We start from the raw sequence: 20,646 nt of genomic DNA, 5'->3' as shown, positions 1-20,646 counted from the left end.
GTATACACTGTGGTTGTTTCCATAAGTCTATCTTGATCTATCAAAGTGGCGGTGATCTTTAAGTATGGCAGGATAATTAATTACACACCACCGAACAACATTTACAATTTTACATGCATAAGTATAACGCATACAAATAAATTTGCTACGTGTTTTCGCCGATACACCTAACGCTAAAAACGCCAGCGCCGGATCCAGATATGCTTTTAGCAAACCTAGTGGTCATTTACCGAACTATCAGGAAATGACGAAATAATTGAAGATCATGAGTACAGTTTATGTTTTATTTTGAGAAATTTCAATTCAAATATACTCACTTCACATTTTGTTTGATGAATTTGTTCAATTTTTGAAGGGTTGAGGGAAATTTACAGTAATTAATCTCATGTGGTTCTCGGTTCAACGTCCCAGCGTGAAGAACTAGGGGGAGCTATCAAGAACTTTTAACTCATAAATTGACAACAAACCGCAGGAATAATACAAATATGAAGCGTTTGGGGCATTCCACGTCAAATCGAACAAAAATCGGCTGTTTTGCACCTTACCATCAGCGATTTCATTATAAATTTGTGAGCGAGTTCCTGTGTCGCCCCGGACATTACATTGATGTTTTTTGCACATTCTAACCACAGGTCTTCTAAATATAGGGCATCAAATTTTTACAAAATGTTGCATCTTTATATTTTTGAACGACCATAACTTTGGTTGTACTTGTTTGATTTGAATGAAATAAACCTTACTGTTTAGGTAATTTCTTAAGCATTTGTTTAGAATTGCATCGACTTAAATATATGACCTTGAAATTTGCTTAACTCTGTTCTTAAGCACAAAAATTGAAATAGCAAAAAACACGCCACCTTCGATTTGGCTCATTTTCATATATTTTATTGCCTACCATATTCTTAACAACCTGTGAAAAAATTAGAGTGGGCCATTCATAAGTTTTGAGGAAAATGGCACATATGCAAACGTATGTTAGCACGCGCAGTGGAGGGGGAAGAGTGAATTTCGCCCCATCCCTCCTGTTTTTCGCCAATATCTCATAATATTGATGCGAAATTACTTATGGCTACCTGTCCAGAATTGAATTGCACATCTCATCGTGCAAGCAATAAGAAAATCGGTTCACAACTGTTCTAGTAATAGCGGTGTAAAGTGAACATCCTGTCGCCGCGGCGACGCGGCGACTCGGCAGCCGGCGCCGACCGCTACGCGCCGCCTGAATTGTAGACTGTGCCGGGACGGAACGGAACGGTTCCGTCTTTACATCGCGCTCCTTACCGCTGATTACGTTCGATTCGCGACAAATTTTGTGAGAAGACTAAGAAATGTACAAGCAATCTTATGGTGAAAGAATTCTGAAAATAGTTTGGTAAACAATTGAAATATGAACGTGTAAACACAAAATTGTGACTGCTGCGTTTCCCGCGTCGGCCGATCCCGCCTCAGCCGGCGACATGTTACTCTTAGCAGGACTCTAACTGCCATATTTATTATCGGATTAACTAGAAATTCCCCATACATACTCAAAAATGTATGTTCTTTCGTATAGTGAAGATCAAAAGACGTGAAGATATCGTTGCGTGATAATGTTTTCGTTGAATTTATGTCATGATGCATTTCCACACGGCTCAAAATTCACCGCAAAATACCGTTTGCCTGAGACACTTTTACAATGGAACGTGAATGCTTGACTACGATGACTATGCATTTCCATTCTCGCAGAGTTTGGGATATCACTAATCAGCAATCATTCATTTCAGAAAGTGTACACAAGCAAGCATGTCTTGACTCTGTCTCTCAAGGTCACGCGCGGTTGCGTGATGTTGGGTGAGACTAAATGCTTACTTCGAAATCTAAGCTGCGTTGCGGCATTGGCGGTTATGTGCGGCGTGTATGCCGCATGATTAGTAAGCGGCGACCACTAAATTAAAAACTCATTAGCTATGACCTGTTTTCAATGGATAACACTGCATACCAAAAATGTCCATCGCTCTCGTCATAGGATATTTAGATTTAAATAACTAACTTATGTACATCATTGTTTTGAACCAAATTAATACTCAGCCGCGAACGTATAAGGTATAACCCCTTGCCGTTTCGCTCCTGATCAAGCTAGAGCTTCGCGGAAAAAAAACGAGCGTGTTGCCCGTGACGAGAGAAAGCCGATGATACCCAATTTTAAGGTCCTAGGTCATCGGTTGACCTTCCAGGTCAGGTCAATTTCCCAAAAGGCGGGAAAATTGGGACCTGTTAGAACGTCGTAGTGTGGCTGCTATGGGGTTTTTCGGGGTGCTGATCACGAATATCATGCTAGTTTTGATCACAGATGATGTCTTCATTCATTTAGGCCAGGTCGGGTTAGGTCAGGTCAGGTCAACCAGTAGAGGTTCTGCCAGGTATTTGTAGTAGGTGTCAACCGCCTCTGACAGCCTCGTAACATGTTACGAAGGCACCAAAACTACTTTGTAAACGTTCATGTGGCTGCTTAATTCGAATTCAGCTCGAAAAAAAACTGACCTAGAAACATGTCAAACTCGAAAAAGTGAACCGAGGTCACCAAAGGTCAATGACCTGACCTGACCTTCAGGTGACCTTGACACCCACCCTAATGCATGGGGGCAACATCATATCACATGTTTGAACGCTTGAAACCACGAAAAGACTGCAAACGCGCTGCTAATGCGAGCCGACATACGCTGAATCGCGGTTCCGGCCAAACATGGTCTCGAAAAGTAGGTCACAGGTCAAAGGTCATTTGGGTCAGGGTCATGAAATTTTCAGGATGGGTGTTAAATTAATCAATGCGAGGGTACTGAAAGTTTCGTCGCGATCAGCCGCTTTTTAAGCGAGTTATTCGCGAAAAACCTTAGGGGGGTTGCATCAACATGACCTCGCCCGCCTGTGCGGGCGAGGTCATGTTTTGATAGCAAGACTGAAACAGACTTTTTTGGGTAGCCAGGAAATCGCATGCCAGAGCCTATTCAAATTCTTTTATCGGCCTTTATATGCACCAGTCGCATACAGGTACGGGATTTAGCATACGATTTCCAGACAATCGAAAGACTGTTTGGAGACAACAAAGGAAAGGAAGGAATGAGTGAGTTAAGTTGAAAGTATTAATTTGGTTCAAAATGATGATGTAGGTAACCTAGTTATTTAAAGCTAAATATCTTATGACGAGAGCGGTTGGCATTTTTGGTATGCAGTGTTATTCATTGAGAACCGGTCGGAGCGTTTGAGTCTTTAATTTAGTGGTCGCCGCTTACTAATCATGCGGCATTCACGCCGCACATAACCGCCAATGCCGCAACGCAGCTTAGATTTCGAAGTAAGCATTTAGTCCCACCCGTGATGTTGATGCATGAAAACGGCGTTTGCCGCGAAAGTTATGAATGGCCCACTCCAATTTTTTCACAGATGGTTAGGAACATTATGACGGACATAATATGTAAAAATTACTCAAATCGAAGGTGGCGTGTTTTTTGCTATTAAAATTTTTCTGTTTTAATTCAAGGTCAAATGCATTTCAAGGTCACTTCAATTTAATTTTATAATTAAAAATCAAAGCCTTATCAAATGCCTACAAGACCCTGTTAATATCATTTTGATACCAGAAAAGGAACCAGAGTTATAAGCATTTAAAAAAATGATGTCTGGCATTTTTGGCTATATTCGATGACCTATATCTCGGCGATACGTTATCAAATTTCGAAAATATTATACGTAACTCAGTTTTGAACCATGCCCAATCTGCCTACAAATTTTCAGAAAAATCGAAGGGGATGACGGATTTCGGTGTTTGATTTGACGTGGAATGCCCCGTTTGTTACATATAAGGCATTTAGTTGATCATCGGCTTCCTGTATTGAGTTTTTGATTGGTCAATGTCCTCAAGAACTGCAGAATTTTAGCGAATCAGCGCCTGGTTGAGCGGAACCCAATAAGATTGTAAAAATTCATTGGTTGAATTTCTCTGATAAACTGACTGTCATGATGACTTATGAACAGATTATATATATATATTGCCCAAAAAGCAAAATCCAGGGTCTATAACGTCTATAACGAAATCATATAATCGTGATTCGTGAGTGTAATAAACGGTAAACATGAATAGCTATTGCAAAGTTTTCCAATAACTTTAACTGCGAATGCGATAGTTGAATTAATTACCATCTGTCCTTTCCTCTTTCCCCAGATTTGCCCCAGATCATCACGCACTGGACTCTGGAGCCAACATCCTCTGAGAATGGCTGACTCTCTGAATGTGCCAGAGCAAACAGAGGCAGAGCCTGCCAGTGAGATGCTCACATCCAGCTGCTATGGGTATGAGTGTTTCCAGAACTACACTGCACCGGAGGTGTTCATCCAAGGTCTGGCTGGCACGGTGAGCACGGAGGACACAGAGGCCATCATCCGTGCACAGAAAGTCATGTGAGTAACAGCAGTAGGTTGAGGTATTGAGGCACAAGGCCTTGGAGATCAAAGAATTGGGGATTTAATGTTTGTACTCATGAGTAGCTCAAGGTGCTATGGCTGATCTTTGATTTCTTTACTGTTCATTCCATATGCATTTGTCTGGTTTGTTTCTGGAATGTCTCTGTTCTGTATTGTAATGAATATTAATATGGAATATAACATTAGCTAACGTTTACTTTGCAAACAAAAGTGTGGCATTGATGAAGTTTTATGACAGTTACAGTAATTGACCATGCTATTCTTACCTAACCTTTCCCTCCATCAGGCTGCAGCGGTTCGAGAAGACAAACGCCATGCTCACCAATTGTAACGCCTTGTCAGCTCAGCGGCTTCAGAACACCACAGTTGACTTCAAGAGACATGTGCAGATGCTGACTGAAATGAAGAAAGATCTAAGCCAGGTGTTTGAACGAATCAGGAAGCTGAAAACCAAGCTTACCAATCAGTATCCAAAACAGTTTGCAGGTAAATAAAGGGCATTAACCTCACAACAATGATTTATTTTACATATTTATCTTGGAGTGTGTCAGAAAAGTTTACTTTACTGGGACACTACCTATTAATTGTAGCATCTGAGGACCTTTAACCCAACTAAGTGTTATGCCACCTTTGCTGGTTATTTCTCAACTTTTGTCATTGTGACCAGTTTCCGTACATTCACAAATTACATTCCTGTATGCAACTTAACATGTCTATTTCAAACAATTTTTGGTTATGGATGCCATTATTAACATTGTGCCATCAAGTTTCTAGCGAGATTCATGTACCTTTGGGTTCAGTCTGTCCCCGCTGATCGTAGTGGCCTGTCCGCAGAGGCGGCGAACCGGACCGCACTAGCGGAGGAGGAGGAGGAGCCCGCAGCGGCGGCGGCGGACGGAGGCGCGGACGGCGCCACGGGCGGTGTGCGGCGGAGGGAGCGGCCCGGCCGCCAGTCGCGCGCACAGCAGCAGCTGAAGCGTCACTCGTGCCACGCCTCTGTGGCTCAGAGCAGCAGCAGTGGCGGGGCCGGGGAGCGACCGGTGCAGGTGTCCGAGCCGCCGCCCCACAGCTCGTCGGATAGCGAGGCAGAGGAGGAAGCCAGTGTGTCATCGACAAACTCGTAACTCGGTAACGGAACCGGAGGGGCGGGCCATGTGCACAGAGTCGTCCTTGTGAAGGATTGGTTATGTGGGTAATGTATGTAATGTTGCTTGTAAGGATGGGTATTGAATAGCTTACGGTGTTTTTCACATAGCACTCGAGCAGATGTCATGTGGTCCTGAACTGCTTTCCGCGACTTGTTACGAACATATCACCTGTGTGGTCCCGAGTCAAAAGAGGGACATTTGCGACGTCTGTTGACAAGTACTTTGTTTTGCGAAAACTTGCGCTTTTTTCATGTTCGTGGTCAACTAACTAACGGCATAGTGCGTACTATGTAGTCCACCTTTCGTTATTAAATACCGTATTTTATGATTCACTGAACTTCTTGCTGTTGCATTCAATCAGCAAAGGGTCAGCAAAGGGCAAACCTAGTCCGCAAGTGCCAAGTGATTGTCCATATTCTCGACATGATTGAATGATATTTGAATGGATTGCTTATCTGTTTTCGCATTTGATGCTATTCTTATCCGTTCAACCCGTAACAACGATCAAAACGCAGATCGCAGCACCTCCAAAATGACTACTCGGTGGTTGTTACTCGTTATTCGTTTCGTATTTGAGCTGGCAAAATCGTGAGCACGACCCCTCACAGTGATGATTTGTTGTGACAGTGCGCACCAGCTTAGAGGCTATATCGCCCCCTTCACAAAATGTGTCTTTCCATACGTTGTAGCTTTTTGTGTTTCAAAGGTCAAAGGTGCTTTCGATCACTAAGCGAACTTACATGGGCTTAGCTACAAGATATGTTATATTAAGAAATGTGCGTGTTTGTGTGAGTATGCTGGTGTATTGTATCATTACCTTCATTTTGTGTGTGCATGTGCAATACTGTATCACTTTGTGTATAGCGGACATCCCGCTGCTTTGATTTCTCATGGTTTTTCGTGTTTACGCTCATCTGAAATACACCTGCTGCAGAATCCGCAGCCCAGATGTTTATCGTGTACAAAGTTCAATATTTAGTTCTGAATGAAAGCTTTTCATAAAAATCGGCAAAGGGCACCTAGTTCATAAGTGTCAAGTGATTGTCCATATTCTCGGTATGATTAAACGAGTGATTGACTCGCGGGTGAAAAGGCCCGCCTCCGACCAGGCGTCATCACGGAAGAGCCGGCACGCAGCAGATTCCACGCGCATTCCGTTCCGGCAGATTCCATTTCATTCCGTTCCAGCAGATTCCGTTCCGGTGGAGGGTACAGGATCAGCTGTTAGTGCACGTGTGGCTTCCACCGATTGTAAATGTTCGCCAATTTAAAAGCAGATTGATATTAATGTCTAGCGAGAATAAATATAAGTCAGTCAGACATCAAGCTGTTATTAGATTGACAGACATCGATCGTAATAATTCTACCCGGCTGGTGGCTCGTGGGTACGATGATGCTCAACAGTCTACATTGTAAAAATTCGGATGCAAGCTTAGTGAGTTTTAACCACAATAAAGCAGTACTAATGCAGGTGTGTATTTACAGAAATGGAGCCAAATGCGATCCAATTACCTCGTCTCATCTTTCTTACTACGTCATACACATCTGCTATAGCCTTGCATCTGCTGAGCCAAGCACCGCAGAGAAACCATGTATTTCCCTTCAGGCATGGATTCTCTCAGTCAACCCCGCGCGATGCCATGGCAGTGCACTAAAATTCCCCGATGGCTGCGACACAGCCTTCCCGGAACAAAACTCCAGGGTGTGCCTGCCGCCGACGCACGATATACGAATCCAAAAACAGCTCAAACAGCTTCACCCGAACTCAGTCAACCAGTTTCAGACACTTGGCGAAAGCACGTCAACCTACTGAAAATGGAATCAGTCCTCGTCCTCGGCTTCCTGCTTCGCCTTCTTCTTCTTTTTCTTTTTCTTCTCGCTGGTAGCCTCGGCAGCCTCCTGAGTGGTGTCCAGATCAGCCATCTCGGCGTCGGCCGACTCGCTCTTCGACTTCTTCTTCTTTTTCTTCTTGCCCTCAGCAGGCGTAGTCGGCTCGTCTTCCTCAGTTTTCACCATCGAGACATCGGCAGCCTCCGAATCACGCTTCTTCTTTTTCTTCTTCTTGGGCGCCTCTTCTTCGTCACTGTCCTCGGTTTTCACCTGAGTTTCGGACGATGTGGCCTCCTCAGCCTCCTGATGCTTCTTCTTCTTTTTCTTCTTCTTCTCACTAGAGGCCTCCACGAAGGAACCATCCATTCCTTCGGGCTCGGATTTGGGTTCCGAGATCTTGGCACGCTTGGGAAAGCCTTCCTCTCCGTCGGCCATTTTCCGTTTGACTGAGCTGGGGATGGTGGAGTCTGCCGCAGCCGGGTACTGCTTGATCTCACTGGGGGACAGGCAGATGCACAGGATGTCAGATGGAGGGACGAAAGACGTCAGATGGGGGACGGCTGACATCAGATAGGGGGGGAGGGCGGATGACGTCAGATGGGGCGCAGGACGAATCACGGACGGCGGGAGATACCGGCGGGAGATACCACGTAAATGAAAAAAATGAGCCAATTGCATGCTGTTGCGGCAGCCCGTGAACTACCTACAAGTCTGCTTATTGTATGTACTTAAGCATACCACCGTACTCAATCGCACTGAAATCGCGACAGTTAATCTGTACTGCGTCATGGTTCCTTATATTTTTAACGTGGAAAGCTTATATTACAGCAAAATAGTAAGTGAACGCGGTAGAGCCGAAAGGACATTTACAATTATCTAATAGCTAAATCCTCGCTTCCAAACACTTTCCGTGTACCCTTCCCGGCCTTCCCTTGCCTCACCTCTTGTTCTGGTACGAGTCGAACTTGGCCGACTTTTTGCCAGAGCCGGAGATTCTCATGCTGCCACCCTCCTCGAGCGCTCGTAGGCGGGCCTCGAGACGCGCGCGGTGCTCGACGCCGAGCTGTGCGCTGGCCTCCGCCTCCTCCCCGAGGGCGTCGACACGGCACGCCAGCGCCGCCTTGGTGGCCAGCATACGGGAAGCCTGGCGACGGGACGGTCACCGGTCAGAGCATGGAACAGACCGCTGGACGGGGACATCACCGGTAAACGAGATCAGACTCTGACATAACAGCTCGACCTTATGCGTTACCAACAAGACTCCGTCAAAGTAAACGTCAGCCAACCCTACCTGTCCACCAACGCTGTGAAGTGTGATATAGTTCCAAAACTTAACGCCACCTATCGGATCTTATCTGAGTAATTTCCAGCGACAAGCATGCCGCGTTTGTACTGACCTTGCCCTTGAGCTTGCTGCTGGCGTGCGTGACAAACTGCGCGTGGTAAATGAGTCCGTATTTGGGCGTGTCGTGCTTGGTCTTCAGCGCGCGGAACAGCGCCTTCTCGGCTCCCAGGATCTGCACCGTGGATGCCGGGTGTTTGGCCAGGTTCATCAGCGAGCCTGCCGGTGGCAAAGAGGTGAGTCTGTGAGCGGTGGGACATCTAATATACAATCATCTGTTCATTGAAAGTATCGAATTCCGCTGATTGACCGTATTCAGAGTTTGTAGCGTTCGTGCAGTTCACCCTGTTGCAATCAGCGTGCAATATAGTTGATATCAACATGTCAACAGAATCGTTAAAATCCTATCAACAGGCCAACTGCAGAACTTCACCCATTAACAGTTGCAAGCGCATCAAAGGCAAACCAGTATTTACAAAGATTTTTTTCTTTAGTCAGTGGGAGCGCCTCAGGGACCATCTATTCGGAGGTTTTCGAACCTGCGTGTGAGATGAGCCTGGCGCCGACGATGTCCCCGACCAGGACACTCAGGTTGGGCGCCACCGCTGCCATACGGTTCTTCAGGTACTCTGACAGCTGCGCTCGGTACTCGGTGATCTCCAGAATCTGGCGAAAAAAAAATAATACAACGTAAATAGAAGCATACGGGTCTTCACGACGGAAAAGTGAGCAATTTGATTTTTTTTTTTCAAGACCTTCCGATACCTGAACACTCGATTTACGCTCAATCACCTGTTCTCACAAAACCTTTGCTATGTTCCCGGTTCCCCACCTGTTCACACAGATGCTTGATGTTGTCGATGTCCGTGTCGGCGATCTCGGTTCCCATGGAGATCTCGGCGGCCTTCTTCACGGCTTCCTCCACGTCCTCCGGCAGGATGTCAGAGAAGTCCGTGTCCAGCGCGTTGGTCCGCACGCCTGGAGCGAGCGGAGGTCAGCAGAGGGCTCAGCGGTCATCCTAGCTTAGCTGTGTTCACCATACAGTTAATCAAATCATGCAACCAAGCACAATCAAACATAGATGACTTGGATTGTTTGCCATGATGTCTTCTCAAGAGGCATATCATAAAATGTCTCCTTATGAGACTTATCATGTCCTAGGAGGTTCTCCTACTTCACACGTTTTCAAGGAAGGCACATGAAAGTGGCCTTCCTTCTGTATCTCCCCGGCACTGACCCATTTTGTTGACGGTCTTGACGAAGGCGATGTTGTCAGTGATGATCTTAGTGAGCTCGGGGAAGTGCCAGCCGTACCACTCCCGGCAGCGCATCACGTAGTTGTTGAGCTCCTTGTCCAGCTCGTCCAGAAGGCAGACCGCCTGGACAATCATCGTGTCCACCTTGTCCGGCGAAAACTTGAGCTTGTAGCGCGACAGGCTGCGGAGGGCGGGATGGAAAGGTTACCAACACTAATAGAATAGGGCGCTCCAAACGGTTAGGGCCGTGAAAACACCACGGAATACAACGTTAACTTTCTGCTGATAGCGACTGAAAATGTATCTTGTACACAGCACGTAACCTGCGGTATTTTCAAAGAGCGATAAAGGCAACCAGCTTTTATGCAGCCAAACGCTCTATTTGTATCACAAACATAAATTTTAAAAAATAGCCAACTGAAGAGCGACAATCCAAACAACCATTACGACCCCGAGGCGACCCGCTTGAGCTTCACACCCTCTACACACACATCACTCAGATCCTAGCCTGGCCCCGCACGGGTCCCGTCACCCACCTGTGCGCCAGTCCGAGCCTCATGGCGGTCACATCCTTCGCCTCCAGCCCGGTCAGCAGGCTGTCCGACTGGGAACGGATGCAGCGGATCAGCTCGTTCACCGCCGTCGACGCCACACACTGTACGTCCAGCTTCTCTTTGATGATGTTGCCCAGCTTGGCGTCGGAGAGCGCCAGGGTCTCCTGGACGTCCACCTTCTTGAGGAGCTTCTTGAGCGGCTTGCTCATCTTGCCCTCAATGACGCCGGTGATGGCGGCAAGAGCCTCTGTGGTGTCGGCGAACTTTTGGAAGTGCTTCAGCTTCACACTGTTGAGGAAGAAGATGGAAAATTTTTATTAATGGCAATGCTTAGCTTGTTTTGTTCGTTCCATAAAGAGCATTAAACTCCCGGTAGCGAGAGCCCGAGTTCGACTCGGTTCAGTATCAGTATCCAATATACCAAACTCCTGATGGGAATGGGCTACGGTTAGTGGGAAAGCAGTACCGACCCGAAGTCTTAGATGTATTCAGCTTGACGATACGGATTGACTCATATGCATTATTACCATTTTCAGTCAGGTTATGACCTTGACCTGAGGTTAACCCGCGACCTGGTGGGGGGGGGGGGCTATTTTTTGCCCCCCCCCCCTCCAGACTTTTCGATATATCTCCAGAACCGCTGCACCAAAATTTTTTTCCAAAGGCTACGATAGGTTGGCCGGAAATGACGTCAGAGTGACGTCATGTTCTGCCGTTTTCGACCCAAAAAAGGGTTTCGCGGGAAGAGCTGTCAGGCCTATAGCTTTGCAAATACAGAAAAATGATAAGGACATAAAAGCTGTAGATTGGACAGGGCTACAAAACTGCTATCTCGGGTTTTTGAAATTTTTGGATTTTGACCCCCAAAAATCAAAAAATAGATTTTTTGGATATAATAATAGAAAAATCCAAAAAGTTTTTTGAATTTCGCAAAAACCGGAATATATGTGATATTCCTTACCGCCTTCCATCCACATACCAAATTTGAGATTGATATCTCTTTTTTTGGCGAAGTTATAGCGAAAAAACTGTTCAAAATTGATGACGTCAAATTTTCAAACTCAATTTTTAGCAATTCTAGACCCCTTAGCGCAAAACAAAGACCACCATTAGACTCCCCGTGACGAGCTGCATCGAATCAATACCCATTTTATCCAAAACTATCAACTTTAAAATTTGACCTTTTTTTGTGTATTGTGTATTGAAATATACCGTCCACAGGTGCACCCCATTTACAGACGGAGTCACAAGCATAAATATACGCCACATTTTCACACACCTACCTATGTCTAACTAACACATGTATAAATAAGGTTACAGACTCGATACGAATGCCTTCACCTGACTTCTAAACGCCGCCCGGGATCCGAACAGGTCAGCAGTGGGCCGTTTCTCACATAGACTGTTCACAGCTCGTGGCAAGCGACAGAACAAACCGTTTCTGATTGTGTCAACCCTTGCTGCAGGCACATACAGCACAGGCTTGGAACGAGTTCGCGATGGTACAGCGAGTAAAAACATCGCAAGAATGTCACCGGAGTCGATCCTGCCGGTGAACACGTTCTGCACGAAGTTCAAGTCATTCAGAACAAGCCGCTGGTCAATTCGCAAGACACCAAAATGACGAAGCAGATCAGTATAGTCAAGAGAAGCACATGGACTGTTTGAATGCCTGCCCAACCACATCAGGAACTTGTGTTGGATACGCTCCAATCTCGCAATATGAGTTTTTGCTGCTCCGCCCATATCACGCAACCGAATTCCATGATTGCACGAATGTGGGCATTGAAACCTGTCATTATAGGTCCTGGCGGTAGCCTACGACCGGCGGGAGCTCGATAACTCTGAAGCGATCTCAAGTACATGCCCAAGGCGCGGTTTACCTTTCTTACAAGTTCATCAATGTGGGGGCCGAATGTCAACTTTGAGTCAAGCAGAACACCAAGATCACGCATCTGGCTCACACGTTCCATTGCAGTACCGCCAATGTGGTAGGTTGTATCTAAAGGCTTTCCACGAAGTGTGAACGTGATACTTTTGCATTTAGATGGGTTCAGAGCTAACTTCCACGTACCTGACCAAAGACACAATTTATCTACGTCTGCTTGAAGAGCCAAAGAGTCACTAGCAGTTCGAATGCGACGGTACAATTTCAGATCATCTGCATACATCAGGCACCCAGAAGATATGTCGAGAGGGGCGTCGTTGCAAAATAAGACGAACAGGATTGGCCCACATATGCTGCCCTCCGGCACTCCTGACTTCACACGCACCCAGTCAGAACACTTGCCGTTCAACACTACACTCTGCTCTCTCCTACTCAGGTAAGAACGGAACCAATTGAGAGCGGCACCAGACAAATGGTATGACTTCTGTAGCTTATGTAAAAGCAGAGAGTGGTCAACACTAGTAAAAGCCGACGAATAGTCCGTATAAACTACGTCAGTCTGAGCCCCCTCGGCTATCGAACGCCACAGCTGATCGACAAGACAGGTAAGATTGGTCTCGCATGAACGTCCTGCTAAAAAACCGTGCTGTGCTGAGGATAAAACGGGCGACACGTGTTGAATCACTTGGTCACATATGATGCGCTCACATATTTTGGAACAAATCGGCAAGAGGGAAACCGGGCGATAGTTGCTGGGATTTTTGCGGTCACCCTTCTTGTGAACCGGGGTAACGTACGCGCGTTCCCAGACTCTAGGAAAGGTGCCCTGGCTCAGTGAAAGTCGAATGAGTTTTGTGATCGGCACAGTGAACTCTGCTGCACACTCCTTCAAAATTCTACCACTAAGACCGTCTGGTCCACAAGCCTTATGCACATCAAGGGTAAGTAGAATGTTTCTAACTTTGTCACTGCTCACAACAAACCTTGACAGACTATCTACGTCATAACTCGGTGCCACAGGTAAGTCATGAACGACAGCTGGGTCAGAAAATTTTGCAGCAAACGCACGACTCAGACATTCGGCTCTATCACGATCGTCAGATATAATTCTACCATCACATTTCAGAACAGAAACATTTTTTGAAGACTTTACGGATTTTAACAGAGACCAGAACCGTTTCGAGTTGTTCTTGAAGTCATCGACGATGTGCAACATGTATCTGCGGTACTTGGACAGGACTAAACTCTTAAACTGGGTCCTACAGGTTGCAAACCGTTTAATCCGTTCATCGGTAGGTGACTGTTTCTTGTGGCGGTGGGCAATCTCTTTTTGGCGCAACGCTCGCTTAACATCTGCATCGAACCATGGTGGGTAGCGAGCCTTCAGAGTCACCACCGGAATGTGATCTGATATTGCCGCTTCTGACATCTGACATCTGACACCTCCGCTTCTGCTGCGTTGTTCCAGACCAGAACATTTGTCATTTTCACAAAGAAGTGCTTATTTTTCATATTTTCTTGAGTCAATGCTGTTGATGGCTGGCCACTGCGGGGGTGACCTTTAATGATCTGTTGACCAAAATTGAACAGAGATGTCCGCTTTTTGACGCTACTGTAAGAAAGACAAAACTCAACATGTGTTGGCACTAGCTTTTCGTGAATAACGTTTGGTGCATTTTTCTGCAATACATGAACCAAATCACTGCTCCCTTCTGGGCGTCGCCCATTCTGACCGGGAATGGCTAACTGTGTTACGATTAATTAGCAGCCTGAACCAATCACAGGGCAGATTGGTTAATGGCTACGTAAGTGGACATCCCAATAACACATCATTGAACACACCGCGTTGCAGGCCGAAATTCCAACTCCTTCATGGTTGGGCCGAGAACTTTTTGAACGCCCCTCGTATAAGCCAATTGCAATGGGAGAAAATTGAAATGAGACTCTTTTGGACGAATGTCGTTCTAAACTCTCTCAAACAGCGGTTCATAGGTAAACATGACACAGTGAATCGGAAAATTGCAACTGTGGCCCCTCTGTGTGCCCCTGAGGTTGGTCATCTCACGCATAGACCCCTTCTCACGCCATGAAAGGTTTTCAACAGTTATTTGACAATAACTTTTGACAGAGAGGTGCTAGAGCGGTAAAAACACGTCAGATGTGTTCAGGTCGACGATAAGGATCGACTGATATGCAATATGGCCCTTTCCGGTCATGTCATGACCTTGACCTGAGGTCAAATTTTCAAAATGACCTTTCAAGGCCAAATTATAATTCATTCGACGCGTCTTGACGAGAGCAGAACGATGCTGGCAAAAGTAATGTCACGGCTCTCCTGAGTTGAAATTCATTGCCAAAAAACATTTTTCGTGAAAAGGGACCATTTTTAGGGGTTTTGCTCTCTGGAGGCTAAACCGTTGATCTGATGTCAAATCTGAGGACATGTCAGCGAAAGAGCGTTAAAAGTGCTATCGAATGCGCTTTTCCGCGGCTCTAATGGTTCCCGAGTTAGCCGTCGGGTGTTTCAAAATTGAAATAGACAAAATTTGACCTTTGAAGACCTCTGGTGACCTTAACCCTCGCCGGCACAGGGCGGGGGGTTGATGCAACCCCCCCCCCAAGGTTTTTCGCAAATAACTCGCGTAAAAAGCGGCCGATCGCGACGAAACTTTCAGTACCCTCGCATTGATCAATTTTACACCTACCCTGAAAATTTCATGACCCTGACCCAAATGACCTTTGACCTGTGACCTCTTTTCCGAGACCATGTTTGGCCGGAATCTCGATTCGGCGTATGTCGGCTCGCATTTATAGCCGAGCGTTTGCAAGCTTTTCGTGGTTTCAAACGCTGAAACATGTGATTTTATGTTGCTCCCATACATAAGGGTGGGTGTCAAGGTCACCTGAAGGTCAGGTCAGGTCATTGACCTTTGGTGACCTCGGGTGACTTTGGTTCACTTTTTCGAGTTTTACATGTTTCTAGGCTAGTTTTTGGAGCTGAATTCGAATTTAGCAACCATTTGAACATTTACGAAGTAGTTACGGTGCCTTCGTAACATGTTACGAAGCTGTCAGAGGCGGTTGACACGTATTACGAATACACGTCACAACCAGGGTTGGCAGGGGGTGGCAAAAACTCGTTTTTGCCAGTGGTTTTAACCGGTTTAAACCGGCTGGCAGAAACCCCGGTGGCAAAACTGGCAAAAACTGGATAAAACTCAGGTGGGCCAAGCCACAACTTTTCTAGTTAGGAATGGATCTGAAATGTACAAATGCATTTCTTGATGTTATAGAGATGCACCAAACATTCTGAAGTTTGCCTCATTACTTATCCCTGCTTAAAATGTCTATGCATGTCAGTAAGCATCCACCACAGAATGTATTTCCATGTAGGGGAGTGGGGCAAGGCTGCCACGGTAGGGTGCAGTGCGCATATCAGTGGCAGATACCCCTTCGCACTTCTGATTGTGCAGGACTCACTCTTGCACTGGCTCATTTGTCACCCCCAAAAGGCGCCTTATGGAAAGCCCATGAAAATGTTTTTGAGTTATAGAACACTTCAACGGTCAATGTCACTTCTGGTTGAAAGCATAAAGCTTTCACCGAATTCTCCTAAAAATGTTTCATCTTTAAATCCATGTCTAGGCATATCATTGTGCTGGTTTTTATTTTTTGCCAGTTTTTGCCACTTTTTGCCGGTTAAAACCGGTTTAAACCGGCAAATGGCATAAACTAGTTTTTGCCGGCAAAAATGCCAACCCTGGTCACAACCCCTACCGGTTGACCTGACCCGACCTGGTCTAAACGCTTTAAGACATCATCTCTGATCAAAACTAACACGATATTCGTGATCAGCACCCTGGAAAACCACATAGCAGCCACACTTTACGACTTTCTAACAGGTCCCGATTTTCCCAGTTTTCGGGTCATTGACTTGACCTGGAAGGTCACCCGATGACCTAGGACCTTAAAATTGGGTATCATCGGCTTCCTCTCGTGACGGGCAACACGCTCGTTTTTTCCGCGAAGCTCTAGCTCGATCAGGGGCCAAACGCGAGGGGGGGAGTCGTACCAACCCCCTCCCCCCCCCCCCCTTGTGCCGTTGAAGGACGCAAAATGACCTGTGCCGGCGAGGGTTAAAAATGAGTGGTGTTTTCTTCCTTATTGTTGACGCTCTTTCGATTACCGATTACCGCGTGTCGCCGGTAATCGGTACCGGCGGAGACCGGGGAGGGCGTGAAAACGCCCCCTTCCCAGCACTCGGCAGAAAGTTCAGGCCACCAGCACGCGGGTAACATTGGCAAAATTGATGGTGCCATTTTTTGCAAAGATACATGTTTCAGTTTTCTTGGTAAAATTGAAGATAAGATACAGTGGTTTATCAAGGATAAATATTGTTCCTTTTGATGTTTACTATGTTTTGAATATAAAAATGATGCTTATCAGTGCATCAAAAATGATAACAAACTGAGGCAGTATCACCTGACCCAGCCTAACCTGACATAACCCAGTCTTATCTGACCTTACAGCCAACCTTGTTAACTTAACCCAACCAAGAACCTACAATACACCTAACACCTACCTTTAGAAGGTGACAGGCACTCTAGTGAAACTCCATTGTCACACTCAATATTTTATTTGATCATCTATTCTATTACAAACATGAATAATTATCAAGAACAGAATTAGCATTTCCAAACATATAATGTTGTGTAGAATTAAGACTGCTGTTACTTTTTGGTCTCAGCCTCAGAAGGCAATACTGTTTCTTCTACACATGTAAAAATGGAATGAAATAAGTAGGTAGGCATCTTGTTTGTGACATTGTGCTTGTGTTGTTGAGAAAGCCTGCATTATTTGGTGAAATGAATGACAGGGCATCCTAGCATAAGAGCAAAAGAATACCAACCAATAGAAGCCTGGTGAGTTAATAGCTGTAAAACACATTTTTGCAACTACAGCAGTAAACACAGTAACAAAGTACTTACATCTGGCTGGCCTTTTCAGGTGTTTCAAAATCTTCAAAAAGATTTTCTGTTGATTTTAACTTCTTCTCATTCAACAGCTGAAAAAAAAAATTGGTATAAATGTCACAGGAATAAAAAGTGTAACATTTTCCCACATTGTCACATCTAAGCCATTGCACAGTCAGACAAAACAGCAATGTACCAAACAATAAGATTAAAAATTGCAATACATGCTGATGCTGGCACAACAAATAACAAGAGAACAAATCTAAGATCATTCATTTGAAGATAACTTTCACTCCACTTCCAATCTAAATTTGATCACCTTTGATTGATATGTAATGAATAAAATTGACATTATCTCCAATATCATAGATATGACATAGGTAATGAAAAATCATATTGAGGTATACTTATATAAAGCATGCTGGCTGGAACAGGAACATACAACAAATGACACAGTTCACTAAAGATTCACATTTTAATAACTGTAGTGCAAGATGTAAATATTTTGCACACCGCCTAGTGTCTTACCTCAGTTCAAAAATGCCAATTTCATGGCCGTCATAAGTTTGGAAACTATTATCACTCACTGAACATAGGTATGGTTGAGTGGTATAGCTTTAATCAATAGAAATCTTGAATTTGAAAAACTTCTGAAGCTTTGGAATTATATTCAAATTAATAAAAAAGATAGGTAGGTATTCCGTATTTGTGTCAAAAACCAACTAACTGAACTTACCTTAAACAGGGCAAAGCCTGCAGCTGTTTCAAAAAGTACCAGCATTGCTTGTTTCTTGATTTCAGGATCCTGGGTTCAGTGAAGAAGATATGAGATGAAAGGAAAAATTAAACGAGTGATTTTACAATCAATCGTCCCAGTGCTCTCATTTGTAAACGTCAAACCTGCGCACGCGCCCACCACGCGGCACGCGGCGTGTGATTGCGTCGCAGCTGCGTCATAAATGTTATCCACCTAGAGGTATACTTCATAAATGTATTCTATGCTGTCGTAAAAGCATTCAGGGCTTTTCTGACGCTTGAAAATGTTTTTCAATATTTAGATTTTATAAATTGAATCAAAACAATACACCAAACCTGGTCTATTACCAGGCATTATGGCTTTTTTCACAAAGCCAATCAATTTTATACAATTTGAAATCAAAACGTAGGTGACGCATCTGAAACAACATTCCGTTGTGTTCAAACGCAGCCATACGCAGTTCATGCTTTAAAAAGATCGGGAAGAGATGCTGTTTCTTGAAGCTTGAAAAAATTTAGTATTGAGGATAAGTGGAGCTTATCTTGAGAAAATTGTAAAAAATACTACCTTCTTTACTTTTTATGCAAAAAAGAAAGGATTTTATGCATTAAGATTACGAAATAAAATTATGTGCATATCCATAACCACTTTCCTTTTGCTGGCCATTGATTGGTCTGCAGCAGCTATCAAACGGTCTGGGAACATTGCAAATGTTTATTCTTCTAGCCTGGGTGGTTTGTCTGCTTGTTGGTTGGTGGCATTTTGGGTCGCAAAGCATTGGTGGCTGGAGAGTTGTGTATACGTGGCAGGGTTTGCCGGTAAATATTTTTTCCCCCAGTGCTTCCCTATGCTTGTATGTGTTCTAGTTAGACTGGATGTTAACCCTCTTAGAATAGAATATAGGATAGAATAGTGGTTACGGATTTTTAGGACGGTCAACAAAGGACCTGTAGGAAATCCGGTCATTTGCTTCTCCCTTACACCAACCATGTAGCTTTTAGCTCATCCTGGCACCACATGCTCAATCAGTTCGCAGGGTATACTTCCTGTTCACCCACAGCTTGTCGAGACGGTTCTTGAATGTGTTCAAGTTCGGTGCCGCGACGACGTCTGCAGGGAGACTGTTCCAGCTGTCCACTATGCGATGACAGAAAGAGGTCTGGCGAAGATGGGAGTTCACTCGTCTCTTCTTCAGTTTCAGATGGTGACCACGCGTTCGATCTGAGGTGTCGAGCTGCAGAAGGTCGGCTACTTTCACTCTCAGGCATCCTGTCAGAATCTGGTACGCCATTATCATATCTCCTCTCATCCTTCTATAGTACATGGAGGGGAGGTCCAAGGCTCGAAGTCGATCCTGGTACTGAAGGTGACGCAATGGACGAACCAGCTTAGTTGCTCTTCTTTGGACCCTCTCAATGGCATCCTGGTCCGATCTGAATGTAGGTCCCCACACCACATTTGCATACTCAAGGTGAGGACGCACCAGAGTCCGGTAGAGGAGAGGCAGAGAATGACTGTTTAGGGCTTTGAAAGCCCTCTTCACCAGTCCAAGAGCTCTGTTCGCTCGACCCACGGCAGCCGCCACCTGTTCATGGAACTTAAGGTCTTCATCAATGACGAGTCCAAGGTCCTTCTCCATATGCACCTGAGCTAGAGTGGAACCGTTCATCAGGTAGTTGAAGTGCTCGTTAGAGGACCCTAGGTGCATCAGCTTACACTTATCTTGGTTAAAGGGAAGCTGCCACCTGTCTGCCCAGCGTCCCAAGGCATCAATGTCCTGCTGCATGAGAGCCTTGTCCTGAAGGGTGGTCACTTCCTGGTAGAGCTTGGTGTCGTCTGCAAAAAGCATAGAACGGCTTCTGACAGCATCTGGGAGATCATTAATGAAGACTAGAAACAACAATGGTCCCAGTACTGAGCCCTGGGGAATGCCACTGCTGACCCACGTCCAGCTCGAGCAAACGCCCTCTACCACAACTCTCTGCCTCCGGTTTGCTAGGAAGGCAGATACCCAGCGGAGCAGGTTTCCTCCAATGCCATATGCTTCTAATTTCCTGAGAAGTCTCTGGTGGGGCACTCGATCAAATGCCTTCTGGAAGTCCAGATATACCACATCCACGGCACCTCTCCTGTCCAGGATGGTGAGCCACTCTTCAATCACCAACAGTAACTGTAGGGCACATGATCTTCCAGGCAGGAACCCAAACTGGTCATTGGTGAGTAGGTCGTTTTCAAGGAAATGCTCCAGTAGCCTATCTCGAACAAAAGATTCTAGCAGCTTACAAGCAATGGAGGTGAGGCTTACTGGTCTGTAGTTGCCAGGCAAACCTCTGTTTCCCTTCTTGAAAATCGGGACCACATTTCCCTCCTTCCACTTGGCTGGCAGGACTCCTGTATCAATAGAGTGCTGGAACATCATCTTGAAAACTGGACAGAGAGG

General features: G+C 45.4%; 4 protein-coding genes across 39 annotated transcripts in view; 2 read left to right on the top strand and 2 right to left on the bottom strand.

Moving 5' to 3' along the window:
- The window catches only part of LOC122384497 (transmembrane 9 superfamily member 4-like), a 13,837-nt gene extending 9,073 nt beyond the window's left edge, over positions 1 to 4,764 (bottom strand). For 2 of the 28 annotated variants that reach the window (XM_043371974.1, XM_043371963.1), the window contains exon 1: positions 135 to 167. The gene's annotated coding sequence lies outside the window, so the exon portion shown is untranslated. Of the gene's footprint in view, positions 1 to 6; positions 221 to 4,724 lie in introns of those variants that run through there. The other 26 variants (XM_043371971.1, XM_043371950.1, XM_043371948.1 and 23 more) reach the window with 25 other exon arrangements.
- Positions 3,315 to 7,076, top strand: LOC122384501 (kxDL motif-containing protein CG10681-like). 5 transcript variants are annotated; one of them, XM_043371997.1, is made up of 4 exons: positions 3,315 to 3,331; positions 4,199 to 4,434; positions 4,745 to 4,944; positions 5,293 to 7,076. In XM_043371997.1, the coding sequence occupies exons 2-4, from the start codon at positions 4,250 to 4,252 to the stop codon at positions 5,580 to 5,582; spliced, it is 675 nt and encodes a 224-aa protein (XP_043227932.1). In that variant the 5' UTR covers positions 3,315 to 3,331; positions 4,199 to 4,249; the 3' UTR covers positions 5,583 to 7,076. The 5 variants fall into 5 exon arrangements, with proteins under 5 accessions (XP_043227932.1, XP_043227930.1, XP_043227928.1 ...); XM_043371995.1 differs by lacking the exon at positions 3,315 to 3,331 and adding an exon at positions 3,813 to 3,951; XM_043371993.1 differs by lacking the exon at positions 3,315 to 3,331 and adding an exon at positions 3,974 to 4,103.
- On the bottom strand, positions 7,067 to 18,682 carry LOC122384499 (nucleolar protein 58-like). The gene is made up of 9 exons (XM_043371985.1): positions 18,186 to 18,682; positions 17,465 to 17,541; positions 10,571 to 10,876; positions 10,016 to 10,215; positions 9,611 to 9,756; positions 9,318 to 9,444; positions 8,834 to 8,997; positions 8,378 to 8,580; positions 7,067 to 7,932 (listed from the first exon to the last, which is right to left on the bottom strand). The coding sequence occupies exons 1-9, from the start codon at positions 18,228 to 18,230 to the stop codon at positions 7,428 to 7,430; spliced, it is 1,773 nt and encodes a 590-aa protein (XP_043227920.1). The 5' UTR covers positions 18,231 to 18,682; the 3' UTR covers positions 7,067 to 7,427.
- Positions 18,658 to 20,646, top strand: part of LOC122384500 (GDP-mannose 4,6 dehydratase-like) — an 18,716-nt gene continuing 16,727 nt past the window's right edge. The window contains exons 1-2 of one of the 5 annotated variants that reach the window (XM_043371988.1): positions 18,958 to 19,024; positions 19,402 to 19,488. The gene's annotated coding sequence lies outside the window, so the exon portion shown is untranslated. Of the gene's footprint in view, positions 18,760 to 18,901; positions 19,025 to 19,401; positions 19,489 to 20,646 lie in introns of those variants that run through there. The other 4 variants (XM_043371990.1, XM_043371991.1, XM_043371989.1 and 1 more) reach the window with 4 other exon arrangements.

This window comes from Amphibalanus amphitrite, unplaced genomic scaffold (assembly GCF_019059575.1).
Source record: "Amphibalanus amphitrite isolate SeventyFive unplaced genomic scaffold, NRLGWU_Aamphi_draft 000192F_arrow, whole genome shotgun sequence".
NCBI lineage: Eukaryota > Metazoa > Arthropoda > Thecostraca > Balanomorpha > Balanidae > Amphibalanus > Amphibalanus amphitrite.
The sequence above is the reverse complement of the archived record's forward strand: the minus strand, read 5'-3'. Positions and strand labels throughout refer to the sequence as shown.

Excerpts from the sequence above, each read along its gene's own strand:
- LOC122384499 (XM_043371985.1), bottom strand. The coding sequence starts at position 18,230 with ATGCTGGTACTTTTTGAAACAGCTGCAGGCTTTGCCCTGTTTAAG. Across the intron at positions 9,445-9,610 it reads TCAAGCATCTGTGTGAACAG|ATTCTGGAGATCACCGAGTA; the intron begins GTGGGGAACCGG and ends TTTTTTCGCCAG. Across the intron at positions 8,998-9,317 it reads CAGGCTCATCTCACACGCAG|GCTCGCTGATGAACCTGGCC; the intron begins GTTCGAAAACCT and ends TGCCACCGGCAG.
- LOC122384501 (XM_043371997.1), top strand. The coding sequence starts at position 4,250 with ATGGCTGACTCTCTGAATGTGCCAGAGCAAACAGAGGCAGAGCCTGCC. Across the intron at positions 4,435-4,744 it reads ATCCGTGCACAGAAAGTCAT|GCTGCAGCGGTTCGAGAAGA; the intron begins GTGAGTAACAGC and ends TCCCTCCATCAG. Across the intron at positions 4,945-5,292 it reads GTATCCAAAACAGTTTGCAG|AGGCGGCGAACCGGACCGCA; the intron begins GTAAATAAAGGG and ends GCCTGTCCGCAG.